Source organism: Lemur catta, chromosome 11, assembly GCF_020740605.2.
Source record: "Lemur catta isolate mLemCat1 chromosome 11, mLemCat1.pri, whole genome shotgun sequence".
In the NCBI taxonomy this organism is placed as follows: Eukaryota; Metazoa; Chordata; class Mammalia; order Primates; family Lemuridae; genus Lemur; species Lemur catta.
Window position 1 is genome coordinate 33,188,537 of NC_059138.1, and position 23,978 is coordinate 33,212,514.

Consider the following 23,978-nt stretch of genomic DNA (forward strand, 5'->3'; position numbering starts at 1 on the left):
TAAATACATTCCAGTAAATCTGTAATTTTTAGGAATCAAAGAGCATAACTGGTGATTACAGTACCTTAAGCATTTTGATGGCCCTGGCATCAAATGCAAATCTTGACTCTTCTCGATAATTTTGCTGTTGCTATTTAAATAAATACTAAAATCCTTGAATTTGAATTTGATTCTGTGTTTGAATCATCAGCACGTGTAGATGCAACCTACTTTCCAGTGGTGTCAGATCTCATCGGTAAGCCAGCCAGCACTTGGATCTTAGCATATTAAAAACAAGTGCCTCCTCAGGTATAGTTGAGGCTAAGCCAATACTTCCTTCTATTGCCCTCCTTCTATGGAATTTCAAAAGGCTGAGTTTATTTGTTTTGATGTACAATCCTAGCCCAATTTTTATAAGTATGGCCTTTGGGATTTGGTGTTAGCATCTTTTTTCCCCATAAAATATGATTCTCAGATCTTTTTCTTCACATAAAAAATATTATTCTTAGTCTATACACACAGTCCTTGGTTTAAAATAGATATTGAAGCAACCCAGGGGGTTGTTCTAATGATCTTTTCATTTTACAGGTGATGAAACTATAGCCTAAATGATGTAACTAAAGGGTGCTAAAATAACTCTCCAAGGTCATAGAGTTGATTAGAAGCAAAGCTAGTACTATATATAACCTAGATCTTCCGATGCTCTGTCCTGTGTTTTTTCTTAAATCATAAATTGAGTGCTTTAGGGAATTAATGAGTTTGGTTTTTTAAAGATAAATAAGATTTAAATGAGCATTTCAGAAAGCCCCTTCAAAAGGTAATGAAATATAAATGACAACAATCCAGGTCTGGGTTGAGTATTCTTTCTGTTGAATCATGGTGCATTTTGCTGATTCTGTGGGTTTTTTCCCAATCCTCTTGCTAATGTCAGTGATTTTCCAGAATTTCCCAGTTTTTATTATGTTGTTCCTTTGTACCTTTCAAAAACTGTCCTATTCTTCCACACTGTTTTTTTTTAATTTTGTCCTTTTAGCTTTAGATAACAGAAACATTTTACATTCATTTTCATACCATTCAAAAATACTTGTCACAGTCCTTAAACTCACTGACATTGTACAGCTTATTGGTCATGGCATATCTGGAAGTTGATTTAAATTTCTCATTCTTTTTAAGGCTGTGTTTCTGAGTTCTTTCCCAGCCGTGTACTCAGAACTGTTGAAGCTCTTTGATGTTCGGGAAGTGGCCAACCTGGTACAGGACACTCTGGGCAGTCTGCCGACCATCATGCACGTGGACGACTCCCTGCAGGCCATTAAACTGCAGTGCATCGGCAAAACTGTGGAAAGCCAGCTTTACACCAACCCAGGTAGGGCGGCGAGTCTCTTGGGTGAAAGAGTGTCTTTAGAAAGCCATCATTTACCTCTCGTAGTCATTAGTCAGCAGAAGCAATTGAAAACAAAAAATTAAAAAGGACATTCTCAAAAGTATTGTTTATTTGGATGGTAAATCTACTTAATAGTCAAATATAAAAATATGGCTATTAAAACTTTATTTCTAGAAAGAATGAAAACTAATGATTAGATTTTTTATTCTAATCACAGCTAGTTGTAGTGTGGAGTGTGCTTTTTTCCTTATTCTAGATCTCTTTCTTTTTAATGTTCATTAAAACTTAACATTTCCCTTCAGAGATTCTTACTGGTACTGAAATGATCCTTTTTTGTTTGTCTCTTTTGTGTTTAAAAGTTTTCCGTCGCTTTGTGTTCTGAAAGTGTATGGAAGTTTTGGTGTACTGTCATTTTTTATTTCATCCCAACAGCAAGTGATCAGTTACTTAAATAGAGTTTGTCATAGTATCTGTTATTACATTGCATTGCCTCTTATTATCTTCTGTTTTTTTCCTGAAGAAAATAATAGACTCAGTACCAACCTCATTTTAAAGTTCATTTTGAGAAGTTTCCGTATGCCTCTCCAAGTAAAAAACTTGTTAAAATAAGACTCTATTAAGAATTGTTTTTCCATATGAATACTTATGTGTGTATATAATTTCCTTTGCAATTAGGTTTCAAATACAGTAAACAATTTTTTTACATTATTTTATTGTAAAACATTTTAAACCTACAGATGCGAACAGAGCATAGTGTGGGTAAATGATTAAAAAATTTTAACATTATTGTATATTTACTTTAGATATTTTATTAAGAAATTCATCGTAGGTACACTCAGGGTCCTCTTGTGCATATTCTCATGTCTTTCATGGAAACTTCCACTGTCAGAGATTATGGATTATTTCCTATCCCTTTATTTCATAGTTATGAAAATATATGATTTTCATGTTTCAAATTTTTTTCATCTTTTTTCCTTAAGTGATATCATTACATTGTATGTCATTCTCTAGAGTGCTTTTTTGATTAATATCATACTTTTATATTTTTTCATGCTACTAGATATAGCTGTAGTTCATTCTTTTTTTACTTTTATATAATATTCCACTGAACAAACATATCATAGTTAATTCATTTTTTCTCCTATTGGCAGACTTTTGGTATGTTTCTGGGTTTTTTTTTTTTTTCTTTCTTAAATAAATAATGCTTGAATCAGTGTCAAGGAAAATTCAGCCTTCTGATTTCTCCCAGTAAAAGAATGATCTCATCCTAGATAAAAGATATTTTTTGTGGTGGTTTTCACACTGTGCTGCTGAAAGCCCGGGTGTTCTGTTGCTGTGACGGGGGACTCCCTCCAAGTTTGGGAACAGGCAGCGTAGATGGGAGGGAAGTCCTGACCAGGTACCCCAATTGAACTCAAGCACCAACTCTGCTTGAACCAAACTAAGTAAAGGTCATTCCTGTCTCAGAGAAATTTGGTGATTTCTGCCATATTTCTCCCACACTCTCCAGATAATTCTTTGTTAGGTTAAAGTCTTACACCAAAAGAGCAACACAGGTAATCAAAGTTGTTTTCAAATGCAAGAAAATTGTTTTGGGGAATGGTGTTCATTGCATGCCTCTCAGAGATGTGCCGTCTGTGGCCCCAGTTCCGTGTTGGTCCCTGACGCTCCGTAGACAGTAGAAATCAGGACTAGAGACATACAGAAAGAGAAGAAGCTGCTGCAATCCAGGTGCGAGAATATTGGGTCCTTGTGGTAGCTGATGAAAATAGTTATTAAGGTAAGGGGTGGAAGGACTCATGAGACCCAGGAAATGTAGACCCTGCAGGGTCTGCGCCGGTGCCCTGGAAGAGCAGCTTGGGGCCAATATTGGGAAGCTGGTGAATGTGACACGATGGCACGGAGGAGAAAGAGGAGGAGAAACCCTGCCTGCCCATGTTGTGTGGGACGCTCACCATGGAGGAATCACGGAGAAGCAGGGTCAGCTCACGATCGACGGGATACTGAGAAGCGCACGCAGATGTTCATAAGAGGAAAGGCTTTTGTCACTGCCCCAGCAGGATGCGGCTTGGCCTGGTGTTTACTGACTCATCATGGAAGAAAACAGAGCCTGTCATGTATAAATGGCCCGTCTTCATGGAGAAAAACAGGAAGTGTTCCTAAGAGCCTTCCAAGGCTCAAAGTACCCTCTGTCTTAGTCATACGGGACTACACGATAGTGTTAGGGAAACCTGCAAAGTGTTTCTAGTGACTTTGAAGTTGTAACTCAGAAACTGAATTCAGGGGATTGACAGGCATATCTGTGCTGTCCAGTTGAAAGAGGAGATGTTGGAAGGAAAATAAGATGCGCAGTACAAATGGCAGGTCCCAGACGATGTCAAAGGAGAGGATGTGATACCTTGGGTTGTGGTTAAGAGGGAGTGAGACCCCTGCAAGGGCATGGTACTTCTCGCAAAAATAGGCAGATTTTAACTGGAGGGGGAAGAGGAAGAGGGATAATATGAAACTGTGTAATTAAAGAACCACAGTAAGAAGTCTCAGTAGTAGTCCACTCAGAATAACAGGTAAAGGGTTCAGTCAAACACTTTTGACCTCTCCTTAGAAAACAAAATAAAACAAAACAAAACAAAAACCATATTTCTTACAGTGTACAAAGATTTTTTTTAAGGGAGTTTGGAATTGGATGCCCCAGTTTCTATCACATTTCCCCAGAAGTAACTATATCCAGATGACAAGGAATGGGGAAAAAAAAATTACTATAAACATAAATAAATAGCATCACTAAAATATGGTGAAATAAGACTCATGTTTTAGATATAGTTATAATGTAGTCATTTCCCATTGTTGCTGTAACAGCACCTACAAACTTGTGCCTTAAAACAACGTAAACTTCTTATCGTACAGTTCCGTAGAGCAGAAGTCCAAAACGTTTCTCACTGGGCCAAAATAAAGACATTACCAGAGCTGCATTCCTTTTTGGAGGGTCAAGGCAACAGTTCCTGTTCTAGCCTTTTACAGCTTTTAGAGGCCACCCACATCCCTTGTCTTCTGGCCCCCTCCTCCTCCTTCAAAACCAGCATTGAAGCATCTTCAGGTCTCTCTCTGACTCTCATTCTTTTGTCTCTTTCACTTAAAAGGAACCCTGTGTTTACATTGTGCCCACCCGGATAATCCAGGAAAACCTCCCCATCTCAAGATCCTTAACTTAATCACATCTGCAAAATCTCTTTTGCCACAACATAATCACAGGTTCCAGGAATCAGGGCATGGATATCTTTGTCGGGGACCATTGTTCCACCTATCACATGTGTAAAAGAAACAGATTCAAAAGCAGTGTGATGGCTTAGCACCATATAAGAAGGTGAAAAACACTCAGAAATCTAAGATTTTTATTTATTTATTGGAAATAAAAAACTGAAACACAAAAGTGCTACAGTTGTGTGAATGTACGTGCCCTGACCAGTTGGAGGTTACAAATGACACTTTCCTGATTAAAATTATAGATCTGAATGGAAATAAAATGAAGTAGGGATCAGGGCATTATGATGCATCAGTGAGATACGTATTCAGCTAAAGACAGAGCACTTAATTCTTAACCTGCCTTAATGACAGTTCCTTTTCTCTGAACATAGAATGTGACAAAGACAATAGCTAGGCTGAGTTTATTTCTGATCAGCAAAGAATCTGAGTAGATTAATATTCAATGTTTAAATCATCTGGGGTCCAGGCAGACCTAGTTAAAGCTTTAAAAATTGACAGCTCATTTTTCCCTTCCTCCCCCAAATTTTATTCTTCCTATTTCCTGAAGGCCAGGCATAGAAAGGTCTAGATAATTTTGGAGAAAACAGCTTTGGTGATGGCAAAGAAAAAAAAAGTGGATTTGATGCATGGAGGTTGGGGAGGAAGGAGGAAGCGGAGAGGTTGGCAGGAGAGGGGGGTAGTTTAGGGGATGGTGATGAGAGGTCAGAGAGGGAGTCTCCCAGACTGAAAGGTCACATCCTACTAGAGCTGTGGGTTTTGCAATTGCTTTACATTTTCCTCTATTGCTTAGCAATTGGTGATTTGTTTAGCAGAGATCTGCAGTCATTGCTGAGCTATTTTGTTACTAAGAAAAAGTCATATGTGTTTCTGCTTAGGAATAATTGAGCAGCTTATCAGGCAAAACCCAGCTCAGATAATAGAGGTAAGTGTAAAGCCCTAAATGTGCTCAGCATGTGCGGTTGGTGAGAACTTGCTTTTGCCTACAAACTAAAAAATCCAGTATTTTAGGGTAGAGATTTCTTAAGAAAGCATTCAAATGTAACTTTTTTTCTTTTTGGCACAAACTATCCAGTCCCCATTAACAATTTTGTGGATTTCATACAAGGCTGCAATAAAAAATAAAGTGAAAGAGGGAATAAGGTAGACTATTACACTATTTTCAAAGTATATTCTAGGAATTAATACTCCCCTCACCCATATTTTAGGTCATAATATAAAGAAAAGGTATTTAAAAGTTTATCTTTTCATTTGACAACTTCAAAAATAAAATCTTACTAATCTTACTACAGCTGATAGGTGCCTAGTAGCTTTTATTTCTTAGAACTGTAGTTAAAGTACAGTTTAATATTGACTTTTATTGCATTGGAAGTGATTAAATTTCTTTCACAGTCACGGTGGCATGTACCTGTAATCCCAAGCACTTTGAGAGGCTGAGGCAGGAGGATCACTTGAGGCCAGGAGTCTGAGACCAGCCCTGGCAACATAATGAGATCCTGTCTCTACAAAAAAAAAAAAAAAAAAATTATAAATAGGATAAATCAATTACACATTTTAAATCCGTTTGTTTAGAACTTTCCGCTAAGCCAGGGCTTGCAAAGTGGTCGAGACACCTTATAAGGACTAGAGTTACATGGAAAAGTGCTTCTCTTTTCTCTAGAAGCAGAGCAATAATGCAGGACCATTGGAAAAAGTATGCAGAACTTAGATTATCTTAAAGTAGATTTTGTGGAACCTCAAGAAAGTCTTTGGTTAAAAATCATTAGTGTTCTGCCCCCTTCGGTGTAGATCCCCTCTCCTGTCTTCCTCCCCCTTACCTGTGTCCTCCTCCCCTCCCCAGGCTTTTCCAAAGGGAAACAGCTCAGGGCTGAACCCATGTAGGTTCTCCACCATCAGGAGCTTCACAGTAGTTTAGTTTCTGTTCTCAGATTTTACAAAAGACTTGGCTACATACTGATTTGGGGTTTTGTTTTTTTAAAGGTATATATCAGCTATAACCATGTTTAAGTGTAAATTTTTAATGAAGTCCTTAGATGTTTGTTTGGAAAATCATTTCTATATCTTTCCATAGGTGGGACAAAAATTAAAAATTAAGAGTTTTATGTAACACCTCACCCTGAACACAGAAATGGGGGTGAAAAATATGTCTCTGAAATCATAGTTGACCTAGATTTGAACTGTGCTTTTTTTTTTTTTTTTTTTGAAAATAACTGTAAACTCACACATTGTGGGCTACTCAGGACTCAATTTCAACTTTGATCTCTTACCACGCTTCTCAACTTTTCCATGCTGATTGGCAGCAGCAAGCACGTTAGGGGGAAAAGGGTGAAACCTGTGTCTTTCATTTCTCACACGTCATCCACATTTGCTCAGATCTGCAGGGGGTGGGGAGGAAGGAGGAGGCAGCTGCTGTGGTTTGCACGGTGGTGGGAATCGCTGCCTTTTAGTGCGCAGGGCAGGCACCAGCAGGTGGAGTCGTTGTAAACTGAACTGGGATGATGCGCCTCCTGCTCTCTGCCCACTTAAGCTCTGTTAAAATCTGAAGCCAGAAATGCCAGGCTCTCTTCCAGTTGCCTCTGCCGTCCAGCAGAACTCATGATGAAGCTCATTCATTCATTCCACAAATATTTATTATAGACAGACCCCCATGTATTATATTAGAAATATGTTAGAAATATTATAGCAAATTAAACAGATGCAGGCTCTGCCCTCTGTCTGCTTATAGTCTAGCTCAGAGGCAGACATTGAACGAGTAATTATGATAAAATGTGGCAGCATTTGTGATAGGGGAAGCTTATGGGGTGCCACGTGGCAGGGAGAGCTGAGCAAATATTGGGGTGCACTCCACCTACTTAACCTCGGCCAGCACTGTCCTTGTGCTGACACAACTCTCACATCTGTATTTCTAGGCCGGGTCTCTCCTAGCTCCACACCTGAGTATCCAGCTGTCCTCTCAGCATCTCTACGTGGATGTCTCACAGGCTGCTTAAACTCAGCGTGTCTAAGATGGAAATCTCAACTTTTGTCTCTCTCGGCTTACTCCTCCCCGTCTTAGTACGTGGCGGCCCCATCCACCTGGAAACCGCGGGCTGGTTCCTTCTCCCTTTCGCCCTCTCCACCCATCCCCAGGACTCCTCATGTGCCTCCATAGCATCCCTCACACCTGGCCCTTCTCCCCGCAGCCACCTCGCCAGGCTGCTGCACCCGTCTGAGCTGCTTCAGTCCTTTCTACACTTGTTTCCCACATCTCCTTTGCCTTGTCCATCCGTGTAGCCAAAGTTACCTGTAGAAACACACCAGATGATGTCACTCCCAGCTTCTACTCACATCAGGTTCTATTCTGTTTGGGGACATGCTCCAGAAAAGATCTTCCAGGGCCTGTGATGTGGCCCTGCCCACTTGCCTCATCCTGTCTCCTTACTACTTTTCTTTCTTTCTGGAACCACTTTCTCCAGCTGCTCCTGAACCCAGTTAACCCATCCTTCATGGTTCAGGCTCTCTCATTTTGTCAAGAAATCTCCTTTCTGCCCCACCCACCCGCCCCATTGTCACTGTCCGAGTACACTGTGTTTTGGACACCCAGTGCAACTACAACTAGATAAAGAATTGAGTATTTATTTTTTTAATGTCTGTCTACCTCCCTCACCCAAGAAAGGAAAGCCCCACAGGGCAGGGACTTCATTTACCTTGATCACGATCATATCTCCAGCTTCCATAGCAGTGCCTGCCTGGTGCATGGCAGGTGCTTGATAGATGTTTTGTGAAGAGTATGTACTGACTGAGTCATGGGCTAGGGATCAGGATATAGCAGCAAGAATGAATAAATAATGTGTATTTTAAAAAATGAAAATCATATTGGAAAAGCAACTTTTGAGCTAAGGATGAGCATGAGTGTGACAACAGAGTGGGGCAGGGGGTGGGAGTAGGAGTCCCAATCCAGGAGAGGGCACAACTGACAAAAGTAAGAACTGCACAGAACATCCATCCGTCTTTAGGAAGGATGCCTGAGGCAGAGGAGTCCAGTGTAGGATTGAAGCCAGGGGGTGAGATCAGTAAGCCACACGCCCAGATCATCCTTAGCCTTCCACTGTCGTTTTCCTTTGTGATCTTGACGTGTGCATGAGAATGCAGCCCTCTGAATCTTCAGTCCTTTTCTCTCCGCGTGCTTGTCGTCTGTATTCCATGTCTGAAAGGCTTGTTCGCAGCTTTTGTGGCTGTCTGTGACCTTGGCAGTTCAATCCCTGGTGGCTCTGATCACAGCAGCCCGACCCAGCTCTGATGTCAGGCTTTCTGCAGTCAGCAGCTCTGCTACGTGCGAAGCTGTGCGGCAGCGCATCCTCCTGCCCCGCTGTCAACGGTCCTCCCTCCAGAGGCTGCTGTGCCGCAGCTGCTTTGCTGTCCCACTCATGTCCAGCCCATGCTGGAGCCCAGTGTAGGGAACGTGACTGACGACCCTTGTGTGCCACCATGAGACTCACAGACTTCCCTCCTTTGTGGACAGATGTTGGCTTCAAGGATCCTTGTCCAAGTCTTGTGATAAAGGAGGCAAAGGTGTGCCTTTCCTCAAAATTATCCTAAAGGAGGACATCTACCAGCTTTTCTTAGCTGCCCTTCCTCCTTCCTAGTCCCGTGCCCATTGGGAATTAATAACGGGAGCTGGCTATATGCACTCGTGTGCACAGACAAAGGAAAAAGTCATGGAGAGCCATTCCTTTATACACTCAAGGAGACATATGACGCAGGGAGCTTTATCTGAGATATGCAATATGAATGGGTGGACACTTTCAAGGGCAGAATCCACAGGGCAGACTCTATCGTTAAGCATATGGAAAGTTGGTGTGTGTTCAACCTGGGTGGGGATATTGTTTTTTTGCTTTTTTAGGAGGGCTTGCTTGATGGGTCCAGGTGTTTTCTTTTAAAGGTAATAATTTGCATTTCAACCAGTCAGCTTTGTTTGGCATTTACCCTCCAATTCCATCATTTGCACTGGCTGACATTGCCCTAGTAATGGAGAAAAAGCAAATCTGCAGGCTAGACCGTCACATATTTCTTTTTATACATGCCACACACGAAGTATTTGTCTACCTTACTTACTTTTTCTGCACTAGATATTTTCTTAACAGTTGGCTGCAAACTGAATTTTTAGAAATCAAATCTCACTAGCTGCAGGAGCATATCAGATAAGCTTTGTCTTCCTGTCTAATTAAACATTACTAGGCAGTGACTCCTGGCACTTAAGTTTTCAGGGTTTTTTTCCTGGTTCTTTTTGTCAAGTAATTGATTTGTGAATAAGTATTTAAGTTCCCTGGTGAGGCTTACTGTTTAAAGAAGGCCTGCGATGGGTTATTTCACAAGTTGGGATTTTAATATTCTGTATTTGTTTTCTTAAAGTATAGAATGCCTTATTTGCCTTATTTCGTTTGTTTTGAGGGTAAATATAAGGTCAGACCTCCTTGTGTTGGTAGCCCAGTGGCAGGCATCAAAGGAAAGACTCCAAACCTAACTCCTAAAAGAAATCAAGAAGACAATTAAAAAAAAAATCAGGAATACAGTGATTAAGGGCACTTTCCCAGTTGTGGATGCTTTGTTTGCATTCCTTATGATTTTTATTAGGATACAGAATCACTCTTACTGATGGATATAGGAAGAAGTTGAAAGAGGAAGAGAAGAGAATAATCAACACTTATAGAGCACTCGCTGTGTTCCAGGTGGCTTTTAAGAATCATATGATTCTTAAACTAGTGCCAGGAGGAGGTGCTGTTGCTGTCACCATTTTACATATGAAAAGACATGGGCTAGAATTTGATCGAACTGGAATTCTAATTTATGCAGTCTGATCCTTGGGTCCATATATAGAAAGAAGGCATCAAATAGGGACCTCAAACAGGGTCAGTGGTGCAAGTCAAATAGAATTCTTAATTTTGACTAAGTGTAATTTATCACTTATCTTCTTTGATAGTTTGTGCTTTTTGTTTAAGAAATCTCTATCTGGCCATGCGCGGTGGCTCACGCCTGTAATCCTAGCACTCTGGGAGGCCAAGGCGGGTGGATCGCTCAAGGTCAGGAGTTCGAGACCAGCCTGAGCAAGAGTGAGACCCCGTCTCTACTAAAACTAGAAAGAAATTATCTGGCCAACTAAAAATATATACAGAAAAAATTAGCCGGGCATAGTGGCGCATGCCTGTAGTCCCAGCTACTCAGGAGGCTGAGGCAGTAGGATCACTTAAGCCCAGGAGTTTGAGGTCACTGTGAGCTAGGCTGATGCCACGGCACTCACTCTAGTCCGGGCAATAGAGCGAGACTCTGTCTCAAAAAAAAAAAAAAAAAAAAGAAATCTCTATCTAACTCAGGGTCACTAGAGTTTTCTCCTATGTTTTCTTCCAGAACTTTTATACTTTTAGCCTTTGCATTTAGGTCTATGATCCATCCCAAGTTAACTTTTGCATTTGGTGTGAAGCAAGGGCAGGTGTTCGTTTGTTTTTTACATATGGGTATCCAATTGTTCTAGCAACATTTGTTGAAAAAATTATCATTTCTCCATTGAATTGCCTTGGAACCTGTTAAAAAATTATTCAATGACGCACATTGAAGACGGGAAGGCAGACTTTACTCAAGGTGAGGGTTGTGGTGATAGGCGTAGTGACCACTGCAATGGGATTTTGCAATGGAGGAGAAAGATTGGGTTAAACTCCGAACACAGCATGGGCAAGTGGGCATTTATAGCCAAGAAACAGGGTGGGGGTAGGTGGATAGGAAATTACTAAGAGGAAACATCAGGAATAAGGGAGATTCAGGTTAAACTGACCTACCAGGATTCTTGCTGAAGGCGGGCCCAAGTGATCAGACATTACCTAGGGGATGGTGGAGGCTGAGGAACCCAATCAGATGTCAACAGTGATCAAACATCAGCTTTATATATTGCTAGAATTGATTTGCTAAACTTTTGAAAAGGGTCTTTGTATCTGTGGCTAGTAAAGGAATTTTTTAAAAAGATATAACCTCACAGGTTTAAGAGAATGGAAGAAAAGATGCGACAAAAGATAGCAATTTTTACAAAGACGAGTGGCAGTTGACTCGGTGGACAAGAGAAGGCTGAGACATGGGAATGGTGGGTGTCTTGTTAGAGTTCAGCCAAGGGGCAGGCTAATTTATACTGCAGAACCTCAGGCAGGTGCCAGAAAGGACCTGAAATTGAAAATATGAGGCATCTCTGAAGATTAAGGGTGCTATGCTTATGAAAATTGGTTTAGAAATCTTTATAAGGAATAGTTAGCACCCTGCCCTGTGCCAATCCCCTCCTTTATTTTGTCAAAAAATTGCAAGTTTATTCTCTAGAGAAAGTGAATGAGATATGGTGCAGATTCACACATGTCAGACATGGCTAAATTTGGGGATGAGGCTTCATTCTATAAACAAGACCTTGCAATTAAACAAAGAGACCCTTTTCAGCTGCTTCCTTTCTTGATTTCAAATCACTTAAAGATGGGCTCATGATCCTCACAGACGAGAGTGGCAGATTCCTCACTAGAGAAACTGACCAGCCCAAGAGAAAACATCTCAGATACTTAACCATGGGAGGGTCCCTTGATGGAACATCTGGGTGCCTCCGTCCTGCAGTGATGCATATCTGAGATACTGAACTATGGGGGTTCTCCGATAGAATATCTGGATATCTCCCAGTCCATACTTCCCAGTCCATAAGCTTGCCTAGACAGAGATTTTGTTATTTTTTTTCCCCACTTAGCCTCTTAGTGCCTCACTTGTAAAGATGAATGGACGATAAAAGGTCACCAGATACAGGAGAAAAAAATTCTAATGTGAAAGGCAGAAGATAAAATGAAGAAACAGGAAAAAGTAACTTGAAAGAAAAAGATAATTCAGGGCACAAAAACCACAAAAATATTGTCTCTCATTTCCCCAGAAAGAGAAGAGTATCTATCCATGAAATAAGAATGTTAAGCTATGGAAAGAGAACATTCAGGCTGAATGTGGTGGCTCGTGCCTATAATCCCAGCACTTTGGGAGGCTGAGATGGGAGGATTGCTTGAGGACAGGAGTTCAAGACCAGCCTAAGCAACATAATGAGAGCATATCTCTCAAAAAAAAAAAAAAAAATTAGCCAGGTATGGTGGCATGCGCCTGTAGTCTCACCTACTCAGGAAGCTGAGGCAAGAGGATTGCTTGAGCCTAGGAGTTCAAGGCTGCAGTGAACTATGATGATGCCATTGCACTCTAGCCCAGGCAACAGAATGTGACACTGTCTCAAAAAAAATAATAATAATAATAAGTAAAAAAATGACATTCAGAAAAGTAAAGAGGAATGCCTACTTGATGAAAATGCAAGACCTGTTGTTTGAAATTAAAAATTTCAAGGTGGCAGTCACAGAACATTACACCAAGCCTGGGGCCCTTCTGAGCACAGGGACCTGTGTAACTGCACAGGTTGCATTGCACACCCATGACACTGGCCTTGGGAATAAGAAAACTCGTGGAAATAAAATACATGATAGCATAGATAATAAAATTGAATAGAAGGACTGGAAGATTAAGTACAGAAATCACCCAGAATGTTGGACACAAAGATGGAAAAAAATTCGAGAGATAGTTCAAGAGACTTGTGATGTAAATGCAGTTGATGTTCTGGACAGAGGACAGAAAAAATAAAGAGAAGGAAATAATCCTAGAAATAATTTAAGACAAGTTCCCAGAACTGAAGGACATGCATTTATAGATTGAAAGGGTCAAGGCACATAATTATAAAATGTAGAATTACCAAAGATAAAGATAATTTCCCAAAATCTTTCAGAGAGAGAAAAACAAAACAAAGCAAACATCCAGTTATGTACAAAGGGTTGGAAATCAGAGTGGCAGCAAAACCATAATGTTGATTTAGCCAGAAATTGTGATATAACTGTTTTGAAAGGCTTGGGGAGGAAAGAAAGGGGTAAAAAAAACAAAAACAAAACTAAGTCTTCATCTATCATAGTAGGAAGTCAGTAGATGGTCTCTCTCAATGAAAACTCAGGAAATCACAAAGGAAGCATGCAATTTAGAAACTGATGCTCAATTATAGTTTTAGAAAACAATTGAAAAGAAAAAGATACCTATTTCAACTAAAAGTCAGAGGCCTCTTGAAATCATGGGTCAGGGAAAGGAATTACTGTTTTTCAATATAAACCTCGTAGAATTAGTACTTTTGTAACTACGTGTGTTAATAATTTAATAATTAAAATTGGATTACAAAGTAGATAACGATTTGCCTGATGTGTGGGTGGGACTCCGGCAGATGTGACACTAATGACTCTCCTCTCTCCAGATTCCCGGTACATCCTCCTGCCTGTCGTGTTACATCACCTCCACATCCACTTGCAGGAACAGAAGGACCTCATTATGTGTGCACGTATCCTTAGCAACGTATTTTGTCTCATCAAGAAAAACAGCTCGGTAAGTAAATACAGGTCATAGTATGTCGTTCCCATCAAATGGCTTCTGGAAATAAAATTGTAAATGTCTACGAAGAAACCGTCCTGAAGAGGAACCCTCTGAGCCTCTCACTTTTATTTCCAGCTGGGCTGGACTTTTTACTTCTCCTTGGAAGGAATTTTTTTGACCTTGTGGGATTACTGTAACCCCGAATAACCTAGGTTCCCTAAACTTGCATTTCAGGGAAGAACTGCATACCGAGTGAGAAAAATTAGAAATCTCAAAGCCTCCCACATGTGTCTTTAATCTTGATATGATGAATGCTCTGTGGCAAGAATAAATTACTGCTTGCAAAGTGAAGTCGTTTTTGGCCCATTCTGTGAGAGGCTGCATCATGATGCTCAGAACTTGGCCATGGCCCTTGGGCTGGGTCCCGTGGAAATCCCAGAACAAAGGATAGCACCAGGAAATCAGGGGTATCTTGCAGTGCAACCATTACTCAGCCCCAACAGTGATCTCCAAATTGTTCTAGCTTTGGGGATTCCTGTCCGTGTGCCTGACTCTTGATGCAATGCAATAGCACTGGAGAGTGAAATGCAAAATGAGAAAAATCGCACGCTTGCTTATAAACGGGACGACTCAAGACTATTTGTATTCATGGCTCCAGGGTCTGATGTGAAATCCAAAATCCACATCTGGAGAATGTCTTGTTGCAATTGGGTCAATCTGCGACTGTTAATTAAGCATTATGCTCATAGGTAACAGGTTTTACCAAGCAGAGTTTGCCAGTGAGTACTAAGACTCCCCTTTCTCCCTCTTGCCCCTGTGCTATGCTTTCCATTTTGTCACTCTTAGTTATGGTCAGCTTCTGAAGATCAGTGAGCTGGGATGCAACCCCGGTGGAGATGTTAGAGAAAAGGCCCCAAAAGCATGGAATCGAGTTAGCACTGAGAGGAAAAGGCTGAAAGCTCTGCATCTAAAAGTGGAGTGAGAGGAACTTGCACAGAAAGGGACAGTTGACTTTTACCCACCCTGTGATCCAGGCCCCAGGGGTGATCTGGAGCTGGATAGAACAGTGGTGAGAGAGAGAAGGCATGAGTTCAACTTTAAAATTCCCTCTATATAATTCATTAAAGAATAGTAATGCCATGCCTAGAATATTTTTCCAAATTATATTGTTGAGAGTAAAAAATAAGATAGATAGTTCACTACACTAAACTGAAAACATATCAGCAGTGGTGGAGGAAATTTCTTTTTATTTCTCCTTGTCTGTTTCAATTTGGAAGTTGCAATCAGTTTTTGGACTTAGCTAATAAGGAATTCAGAGCAGAAGCCAATTCACTAGGGGGGAAACCTTGGTAGTTTTCTCACAAGTATAAGAAAATTTATCATAAAATTCTAGCCAAAGGCTCTTTCAAACTCATACTTTCTTAAAAGGATTCTTTGCAAAGAGCAATCTCCTTGGTTAGAAGCATTTGTACGTAGAGTTTTGTTTTGAGCAGGCTTAATCAGAACCCAAATCCACTGCATACGTACAGTCAATGCAGAGCAATGTGAGTTTCTCTCTCCAGTCCTGGGGCTTGAATAGTATTAGCTTTGCTTCAGGAAAGCAGTCCCTACCTGGCTACTGACCTTAGGTCCACTCTAGCTAAGGGTATTTGCCTAGGCTGACCTCCATTTCCTAATATTTATGTGCAGGGATCTTTAAAAACCATTTTTTATAGGAATAGCCATTTGCAGTTAAAATAGAGTTTTGGAAAATGATCGATGAAACTCTAGTGATGAGAAGAGTAAATGTAAGCACAATCTGGAACCCAGGACTTGTAGACTTTAAGAACCAGCATAGATTTTTAGTGAGGAATCAGGCCCAGAGAGGCAAACTGACTTGCCCAACGTCACATGCCCTGTTAGGCTCATAGCTGGTGTCCTGAATGAGTCTGCGGTGCCTTCCATGACATCACCCACCTTTTTATTTCCATCTCAGGTATCCATTGTACAGCCAAGTTGTATAGTTTTGGGTAAGCCGTTAACTCTTTCTGCCTTTGTTTTCTGTAAATGGTCATTTGCTTAGGTGAGGTCCAGGTCTCTCAAGTTCTCGAGTACTGTGACTCTTTGATTCTATATTTGGAAATGGACTTTTTCCCCTTTTCCATTAAAGAGAGATTAATATGCATATTAAGCCCCACATTATTTTTTTCTCTGAAGGAAAAATCTGTGTTGGAAGAAATAGACGTGATAGTGGCCAGCCTGCTGGACATCCTGCTGAGAACCATATTGGAGATCACCAGCCGCCCTCAGCCGTCCAGCTCAGCAATGCGGCTCCAGTTCCAGGATGTCACTGTAAGATCATGGAACAGATGGCACACGGAGCAAAGCTTCAGTCACTTTGCGGGTGGCCGGTCGTAATGCTCTGGGCAGTCTGGCTGTGGGAGAGTAACCTAAGAATATTTTGAATTCACGTGCGGTTACCTTCATTTTATGAGGAAACTAGAATGTGAAGAATGTTTGTTAAAGGATCTTGGAATAAGCAATTTTTAATTTCAAAAAGCCAATTTTGATATTAGTTCTTACTTTGCCCAGTTTAAATTAATCCATGAATTTATATTCCCCGTCAAGTTGGTAACTTTTCATTCTCTTTTCATCTGCTGAATTGCTTGAGGAAGTGAGAAGAGTGAGACAGAGCCGTGGGGGCCACGGGCCCTGAGTTTAATTCTGAATTTTTCACTATGATGAGTCAGGATCTTAACTTTCCCAGGCTGTTTTCCTTGGCTATGAAATGAGAAGGTTTGACTTAGTAAATTCTAAGGTGCCTTCAAGAACCACTATTTTATGAGTCTAATATAACATGATTCATTTAAAATATTAAGAAATAATATGTCTGGTAGTTTAGATATATATCTATACATTTATGTATATATAAGAATATAAAATGGTAAAGCCACTATGGAAAATAGTGGCTTTCCTACGTATACCATATGTACAATGTATGAATGGTCCAATTTCTTAACACCTTCATCAGCACTTGGTGGTGTCACTTTTGTTGGAGTAGGGCACATTCTGTTAGGTATGTAGTGATATCTTATGGTGGTTTTAACTTGCATTTCCCTAATGGCTTATGATGCTGAACATCTTTGCACATACTTATTTACCATCTATATAGCCTCTTCAGTGAAATGTCTTTTCGTGTCTTTTTCCCCATTTTTAATTGGATTGTTTTTTTACTATTGAGTTTTGAGAGTTCTTTATATATTCTAGCTACCGGTTCTTTTTCCAATATTTGGTTTGCCAATATTCCCTCCCACTCTGTAGCTTGTTTTTTCATCCTCCTAAAAGGATTTGCAGAGCAAACTTTTTAATTTGGTGAAGTCCAATTTATTAATTTTTCCTTTTACAGATCATGCTTTTGGCGTCAAGTCTAAGAACTCTTTTTGCCTAGCCCGGTATCTTAAAGGTTATCTCCCAGTTTTTTTTTTCCAAAAAGTGTTATAGTTTTATATTTTACATTTAGATCCATTAGCCATTTTGTGTTAGTTTGTGTGTGTGTCAGACAATTCTAACATCTCTGCCATCTCAGTGTTCATATTTATGGATTGCCTTTTTTCATTCAATTTGAGATGTTCCTGGTTCTTGAAATATGATGAGTGATTTTCCATTGAAACCTAGGCATTTTTGTACTGTAAGAGTCTGGATCTTATTTAAACTTTCTGTTTTAGCTGGCTTTTTGTGACACCACCCAGGGGGCAGGGGTGCCCATTCATTGTATGAGATGGAGGTAGAATTCTAGGTGTCCCACTTGGCCTCCGTTGACGTCTGAGGGAAGAGGGCTCCTTGCTTCTGCTGGGTGAGGACACCGTGGAGGGAGTGGCTTTGTTACTGCTGGTGGCGGTGAGCACTGTGACTCTCTACTAGGCCTCTTCGGACACAGCCCCACTGGGGAAGGAAAAGTGGGACTCGTTACTGCCCAGTGGTGATGGAGGTCCAGGTTCCTGCAATTGTCTTCACTAACACTGACCATTGGGGGTAAAAGCACCTGCTCCCTCCTTGGCCTTCTCTGGGAGAGATACTGGGGCCCCTCGTTACATCCTCAGGAGGGTGGACCTCTAGGCTCCCCACTTGGCCTGTGTAGGCCTGGGTGTGGGGGAGGCCAAAGCTTTCTGTGGTGTTCAGCTAGAATAGAGCAGTTATTGCTAAACGGATTGCCTCACTAGGCTGCCTGTTTCCTGGTCCTTTGGCTAGAGACATAAGGATTTTGTTGGGGCTTTTTCTTTTGTCTACAACTGTTGGTGTCTCCTGGTTGCCAGCTTCTTCAGCTGCAGGTATGGGATATACAAGGCAGAAGGAAAGCCCTGAGAACTCAACATCATACCCTTTCTCAGGTCCCCAGCTTCCTGGCCATTCTGCTTTTTTCTCGCCACCTTTCAAAGTCTTTTTCTGTTTGTTTTATATTTAATGTTCCGGTTTTTAGTTGTACTTAGCAAAAAGAATAGGGAGAAGTCCGTCTACCCGTTCACCCTGGAAGAGGAGAGAAGTCTCCTTTATTATGGTTTTGATGGTAACATTTTAACTGCTTCCTGGCAATATAACTCTTACATAATTCTAAAAACTATAATGACATAGCAAACAAAATCATAGGAAATGCTGGACACGTGTAAAGACTGCCTGAGGTCAAAAGCTACAACAATTTTTCAAAGTGCTTTGTATCTGCATGCAGACTGTACAATGTTGTCATGCACCAAATCTCTATGGGATATAATGTAATAATCAATGCAAATTAAGAGACTTGAAAAAATAAGAAGGCAGCAAGTCAAGTTTGTGGGTGGAATTGGGGGTAGGGCGGGCTGGGTGATTGTCCTGTGCACTGAATTTTAGGAAAATCACATGAAGAGAATCCTTCCCATGTAGCTTTGTGGCATCCCTTGCTGTATGAAAAACCAAACTCTCAAGGTATGTGGGATGAAATTTTCTAGGAAACACACACCTAAATTACTTGGCATCCTTGGTTTTATGCATTAAGACGTTGTTTTTAGAGTACCCAGGGAGACCTGGTGTGATTTCTCCTCTGCCACTTCATTGACTACATGATGTTGGTTAAGTTACTAGTCTCTAAGCCTTTGTTTGTTTGCTTTAAAACAGAGAAAATAATTGTACTTACAGTGTGAGGATTTCATCAAATCTAGAAAAGTGTTGAAACAGTAGCTGGTCTAATACTCAATAAATTTTGGCCATTAGTAATTGTGGTAGCAGATGGAGTCACAGTAATAGCCTTACTGTTGCAGAAGTGATAATTGTATTGTTATTTGTTATAACTAATTCCATGGTGAGAAATATATTCCGGTCATTCACAGTTCTCTCTGGGCATTGAAGATCTGTCTAATTTCTTCACCATTTTCTCACAGAGAAGAGGCTCTCTGAATAGGGAGTCCTTATATGGTGATCCTACATTGAGCAGCTTTTCAGTCTTTGCAGACACGTGTATGAAAAGGTGCCATAATAAATAGATACACTGTGAGTAAAAGCAGATCCACAAGTGTGTTGTGATGAATTTTTAGTGTTCTGTAAGTACCATGGTTGTTACCCTGCCTCTCAGCAATACCAGCATGAGGACTGGCTTCCACTGTATCACAATTCCAAATATCAGAGGCCTTATTTTTAAAATTTAAAAGGATTGTACTTTTTGTTCTTCCACCAACTGTTATTTAAAGTGCTCTCTCTAGCTAGCAATTTAAAAAAGCACCATTGTGATCAGTTCCTTTCAAAATCTAATTGTACATAAAAACACATTTCATAAAGCAGCATAAATGGCCATTTGCTGCACACCCTCAACTAATAGGGCTCCAGAATTCCTTCCAGTTTATAAATGCTTCCTTGTACATAATTCTGTTAAGCACCAAGTGTACTGCAGGTGACTCAGCTGGGCATAGGCCGTGTCTAAAGACTCTGGCATGCTTGTCTAAGTTTTCATCCTGTCAGCTTGTGCTTGGGGAGAGAAATAGTTCCTGGAGAATTCTGTAAGAAATATCTGGAAAAAATAATGCATACATATAATAGAAGATGTCTTGAAGACTGTGTAGCCATCCTATACTCTTAATATATAAGGTTATTGGTAGAAGTGCCCATTATACTCAATCTATACATAAAAAGGCCACTGAAGACTACAGAATATTAAAGGCGATTTATATGTAGGAAATTCTCACACTACAGCTAAGTAAATGTTGGCCAGTGTTTTTTTTTTATTTATTCTTATTAACAAATTGTGAGTCTAGCATTTCCATCTATATACGTTCTTAAAATATCTTAAGAAAAAAGAAAATTACATTATAGATAAAAAAATATATATATCAGTAAAATATTGGCCTCCAAACGGGGTTGAATATGCTTGGAGTTCCGAAGTAGATTAAGCGGATAAATAAAATTACATTGTAGAATAGGTTTTGGGATTGACAATACATCGTAAACATGCAAGAGGTTATGTGTCACGATGGTACGTTATTGCCATGGGCCTAAGTCAGGTGACAGATGCAAGTAGTTAACTTGGATTCAAAGAAGTGTTCACCTATGTATTAATACATTGAAGGTAAAGACTTAATAAGAAAGTTTTCATTATCAAATAATTTTTATTATTACTAAATTTTTTACAAATAATATGTCATTCTACCAACTTCAAGTTATTTCACTATTCATAGGATTATGTGTTGAAGTGAATATCTTAGGAAAATTAGTCTAGTAGCTATATTGAAGACAATGTGGATAGGATATAGAAAAACTAAGAGATGAAAAGGAGATGATTGGGTTTCTGCCAACTAGATTTTTATTTTTTAAGTCAAGTCATACTTAATAGAGAGGTTAAAAAGTATGGACATTGGGCCAAGTGCAGTGGCTCACACCTGTAATCCTAACAGACTAGAAGGCCGGAGGTGGGAGGATTGCTTGAGGTCAAGAGTTGGAGACCAGCCTGAGGAAAAGCGAGACCTCATCTCTACAAAAAATACAAAAATTAGCCAGTCTTGGTGGTGTGTACCTATAGTCCCCGCTGCTGGGGAGGCTGAGGCAGGAGGATTGCTTGAGCCCAGGAGTTTGAAGTTGCAGTGAGCTATGTATGATGTCGCCACAGCACTCTAGCCAGGGTGACAGAGTGAGACTCAGTCTTAAATAAAATTATGGACATTTGTTATCAACTGACAGATTCTAATATACTTATGTATATTTGAATTATGACCCAAAATCTCAGGTATATTTTCTCTATAAAATCAAACCATTCTGAGCAGAAGGAAGAAGAGGCGCTGAGTATAGACTTCTAGAGCTAAAGACACCTGGGTTCACATCCCGGCTTCACCATTTACTAGCTGTGGAACCTGGGATAAATTTCTGAACCTTCACAGATAATTATCTTTTCTTTAAGATGAAGTTGATAGCGTCTACCCAACAAGGCTCTAATAATTAATGAACCCAATAATGTAATCAAAGTACGGAAACTTACACATAGTACCATTCCATAAATCATAGTGTTTTCATAATGTCTTATTTTTTTAAATTTTATTGAGTTATAATTGAAATTATACTTATTTAAAATTATACTTGTTTAAAATGTACAATTCTTTTCCTAGCCTTGGGTTATTTCCTTCCACACATGCACACTAAATAAAATATTAATAATTTTGCATTTCAATTTTTTATTTTCTTGTGTTAAGTACCAAGGGCCCCCTTGTTCATTAACAAAGTAATATATTGAGTTTGGAGGCTGTTTCTGCTGGCCCATATTGGTTAGTTTCTTGAATATTTGCCCCTAATAAGTGTATAGGGACAATTATTTGTTATACCTGTGTGTTGTAAATGATTACCCACATGCAAGGAGCCAGCATGAATTTCTGGTTACCTTGGCATGACCGTTAAGTAGCATGATCAGGCCTCCCACGGCAGCTGGTGAGGACATGTCTCGCTGTCCTGACCCAGCTGCCTCTACTGGAAAATCCCACTGCTCAGGGCTTTTGGTCTCTAATTTTAGAGCCTATTGTCTCTTTCCATGTAAAGTCTAAGAAACCAATTCCCAATTAAACTGCACTTCTGTAAATAGACAGTCAGTTACTACTGACTGCCTCTCCTGTTGTGTTTGTTTTGTTTTAAATGTTATTACTCTATTTAAAAGTAGATAAATTCTTGGCTAAGCAAAAAAGATTGCACTGCAAGCACATGCGTTTTAAATTATAAGTGCACTGGAAAATGCAAGTGATGGCAATTTTATATAGGTCTTCAAATCTATGGATGCTATATATGCTTTTCTTTTTTACTGTTCATTTTTAAGACTTGGAATTTGTAGGAGTAAATCACATAGAGCCCAAACACAAAAGAATGGCTATTAATTTAAAACTATTTTTTAAAAGAAGATTAAACCCAACATTATGCAATACATGGCTTTCTCCACACCCTGTGAGTCCACAGATCGGTGCTCCGCCGAGTTGGAGCTCACAGGAATTCAAAACTGGAGCAAAGCTACAGGAAGGACTTTGGAGTCAGAAAGATCTGGGGATAACTCCAGCCCTTTCTAGCTGTCTGACTTTGGGCAAGTCTTTTAGCCCATTTGAATCTACATTTTGCTTTCTTTAAATGAGTATTATATCCATCCCCTACCTCATAGTGTTGATATGAAGCTTAATTGGTATAATGAATGCAGGTATTTTAAATGCTTCGTAAATGATCAAGAGCCTCATCACCTTGCCTCCTTTAAGTGTTGGGAGTTACCTCCCAATTGAAAAGCTTCCACCCAAGTAAAAAAAAAAAAAAATCCTCTCTAAAATTAAAAATGCATATATACCTAGTAAATGGTAATCATCAAAGGGAGAAATTTTAGCTGTTATATTTTGGATAATTTATATTGAGAAGACTTCATATGGTGAGTTTGTGTCATAGTGATTTTCTTTTCAAGTATTCTCTTTGAGGATAGTTCAGAGTAAGTTACTGATGTTCTTTTATGTCCTTACTAAAAATATGCTTTTTTTTTTTTACATTAGGGGGAGTTTGTTGCTTGTCTCTTGTCCCTATTACGACAAATGACAGATAGACATTATCAACAGCTTCTTGATAGTTTCAATACAAAGGAAGATCTAAGGGTAAGTGACTTTTTAAATAATTTTCTCTAATATATCTTTTTGATTTCTTTTGTTCTTATTGATCACTGTTCAGACAGTTCCTGGACGATTGCTTTACCTGTTTCCATTCAGTTCTAAACTGTTTTTTCTCAGCTTTGTCCACAGATCTGCTCATCTATATTGACTCTTTAAGGTTTCTGTTACTCAAGCAAAGCTGTTAGCTCTCGCTTGGGATAAGGACATAGGGTTTGAAACACTTGTCATCGAAATTAAATAAACTAGAAACAGAATAACAGAACTAAGGAGACAAAAGCAAATAGACTCATTCGAGTTAAGTGAGCCTAGAAATATTGCCTAAATAAAAGATAAGGGAGAATATGTAAATATATTAGCTAGTTTCATCTCTTTAAAACCACAGTGAGAAGTTCTGGCTGCAACTTTATGACTAGGAAAGCAGAGTTGTGTTTGATATTCTCTGTCATCCATAGTCTAATCAATATGCTATGCTAGTCTGACAGGCTGACATTAAACAGAAAATATTGGTGCTAAAAGGTTTCTAAAAGTCCAATATTTGCTGAGATTTGGGGAACTATAATGCTTCCTTCATGGTGTCACTAAAAGCCTAGATGTAATTGTTCTCAGTTGGAGGAATGATCTGTCATCTGTTCTTATTTCTCTTCCATCTCCAGTTTTCCAGACAACTTTCATTTGTAAACCATCATATTGGGAGGGTTGCTTAAATGCTGGGTGATGGAGAATTATATTATAGAACAATAAGTACAGTTTTACTGCAATGTTTGCTTGATTGGAAGCCTTCAAAGTGCCTTAGGGGAAGATTTGTAGATTTTTTA

At 39.7% G+C, this 23,978-nt stretch overlaps 1 protein-coding gene across 4 annotated transcripts in view; it reads left to right on the forward strand.

Moving 5' to 3' along the window:
* DOCK4 (dedicator of cytokinesis 4) overlaps positions 1-23,978 on the forward strand; it is a 408,336-nt gene that overhangs the window by 296,355 nt on the left and 88,003 nt on the right. For all 4 annotated transcript variants that reach the window (XM_045565153.1, XM_045565154.1, XM_045565155.1 and 1 more), the window contains exons 23-26: positions 1,153-1,345; positions 13,938-14,065; positions 16,250-16,384; positions 23,050-23,148. In XM_045565153.1, coding sequence (XP_045421109.1) covers positions 1,153-1,345; positions 13,938-14,065; positions 16,250-16,384; positions 23,050-23,148 — 555 coding nt within the window. The remainder of the gene's footprint in view (positions 1-1,152; positions 1,346-13,937; positions 14,066-16,249; positions 16,385-23,049; positions 23,149-23,978) is intronic.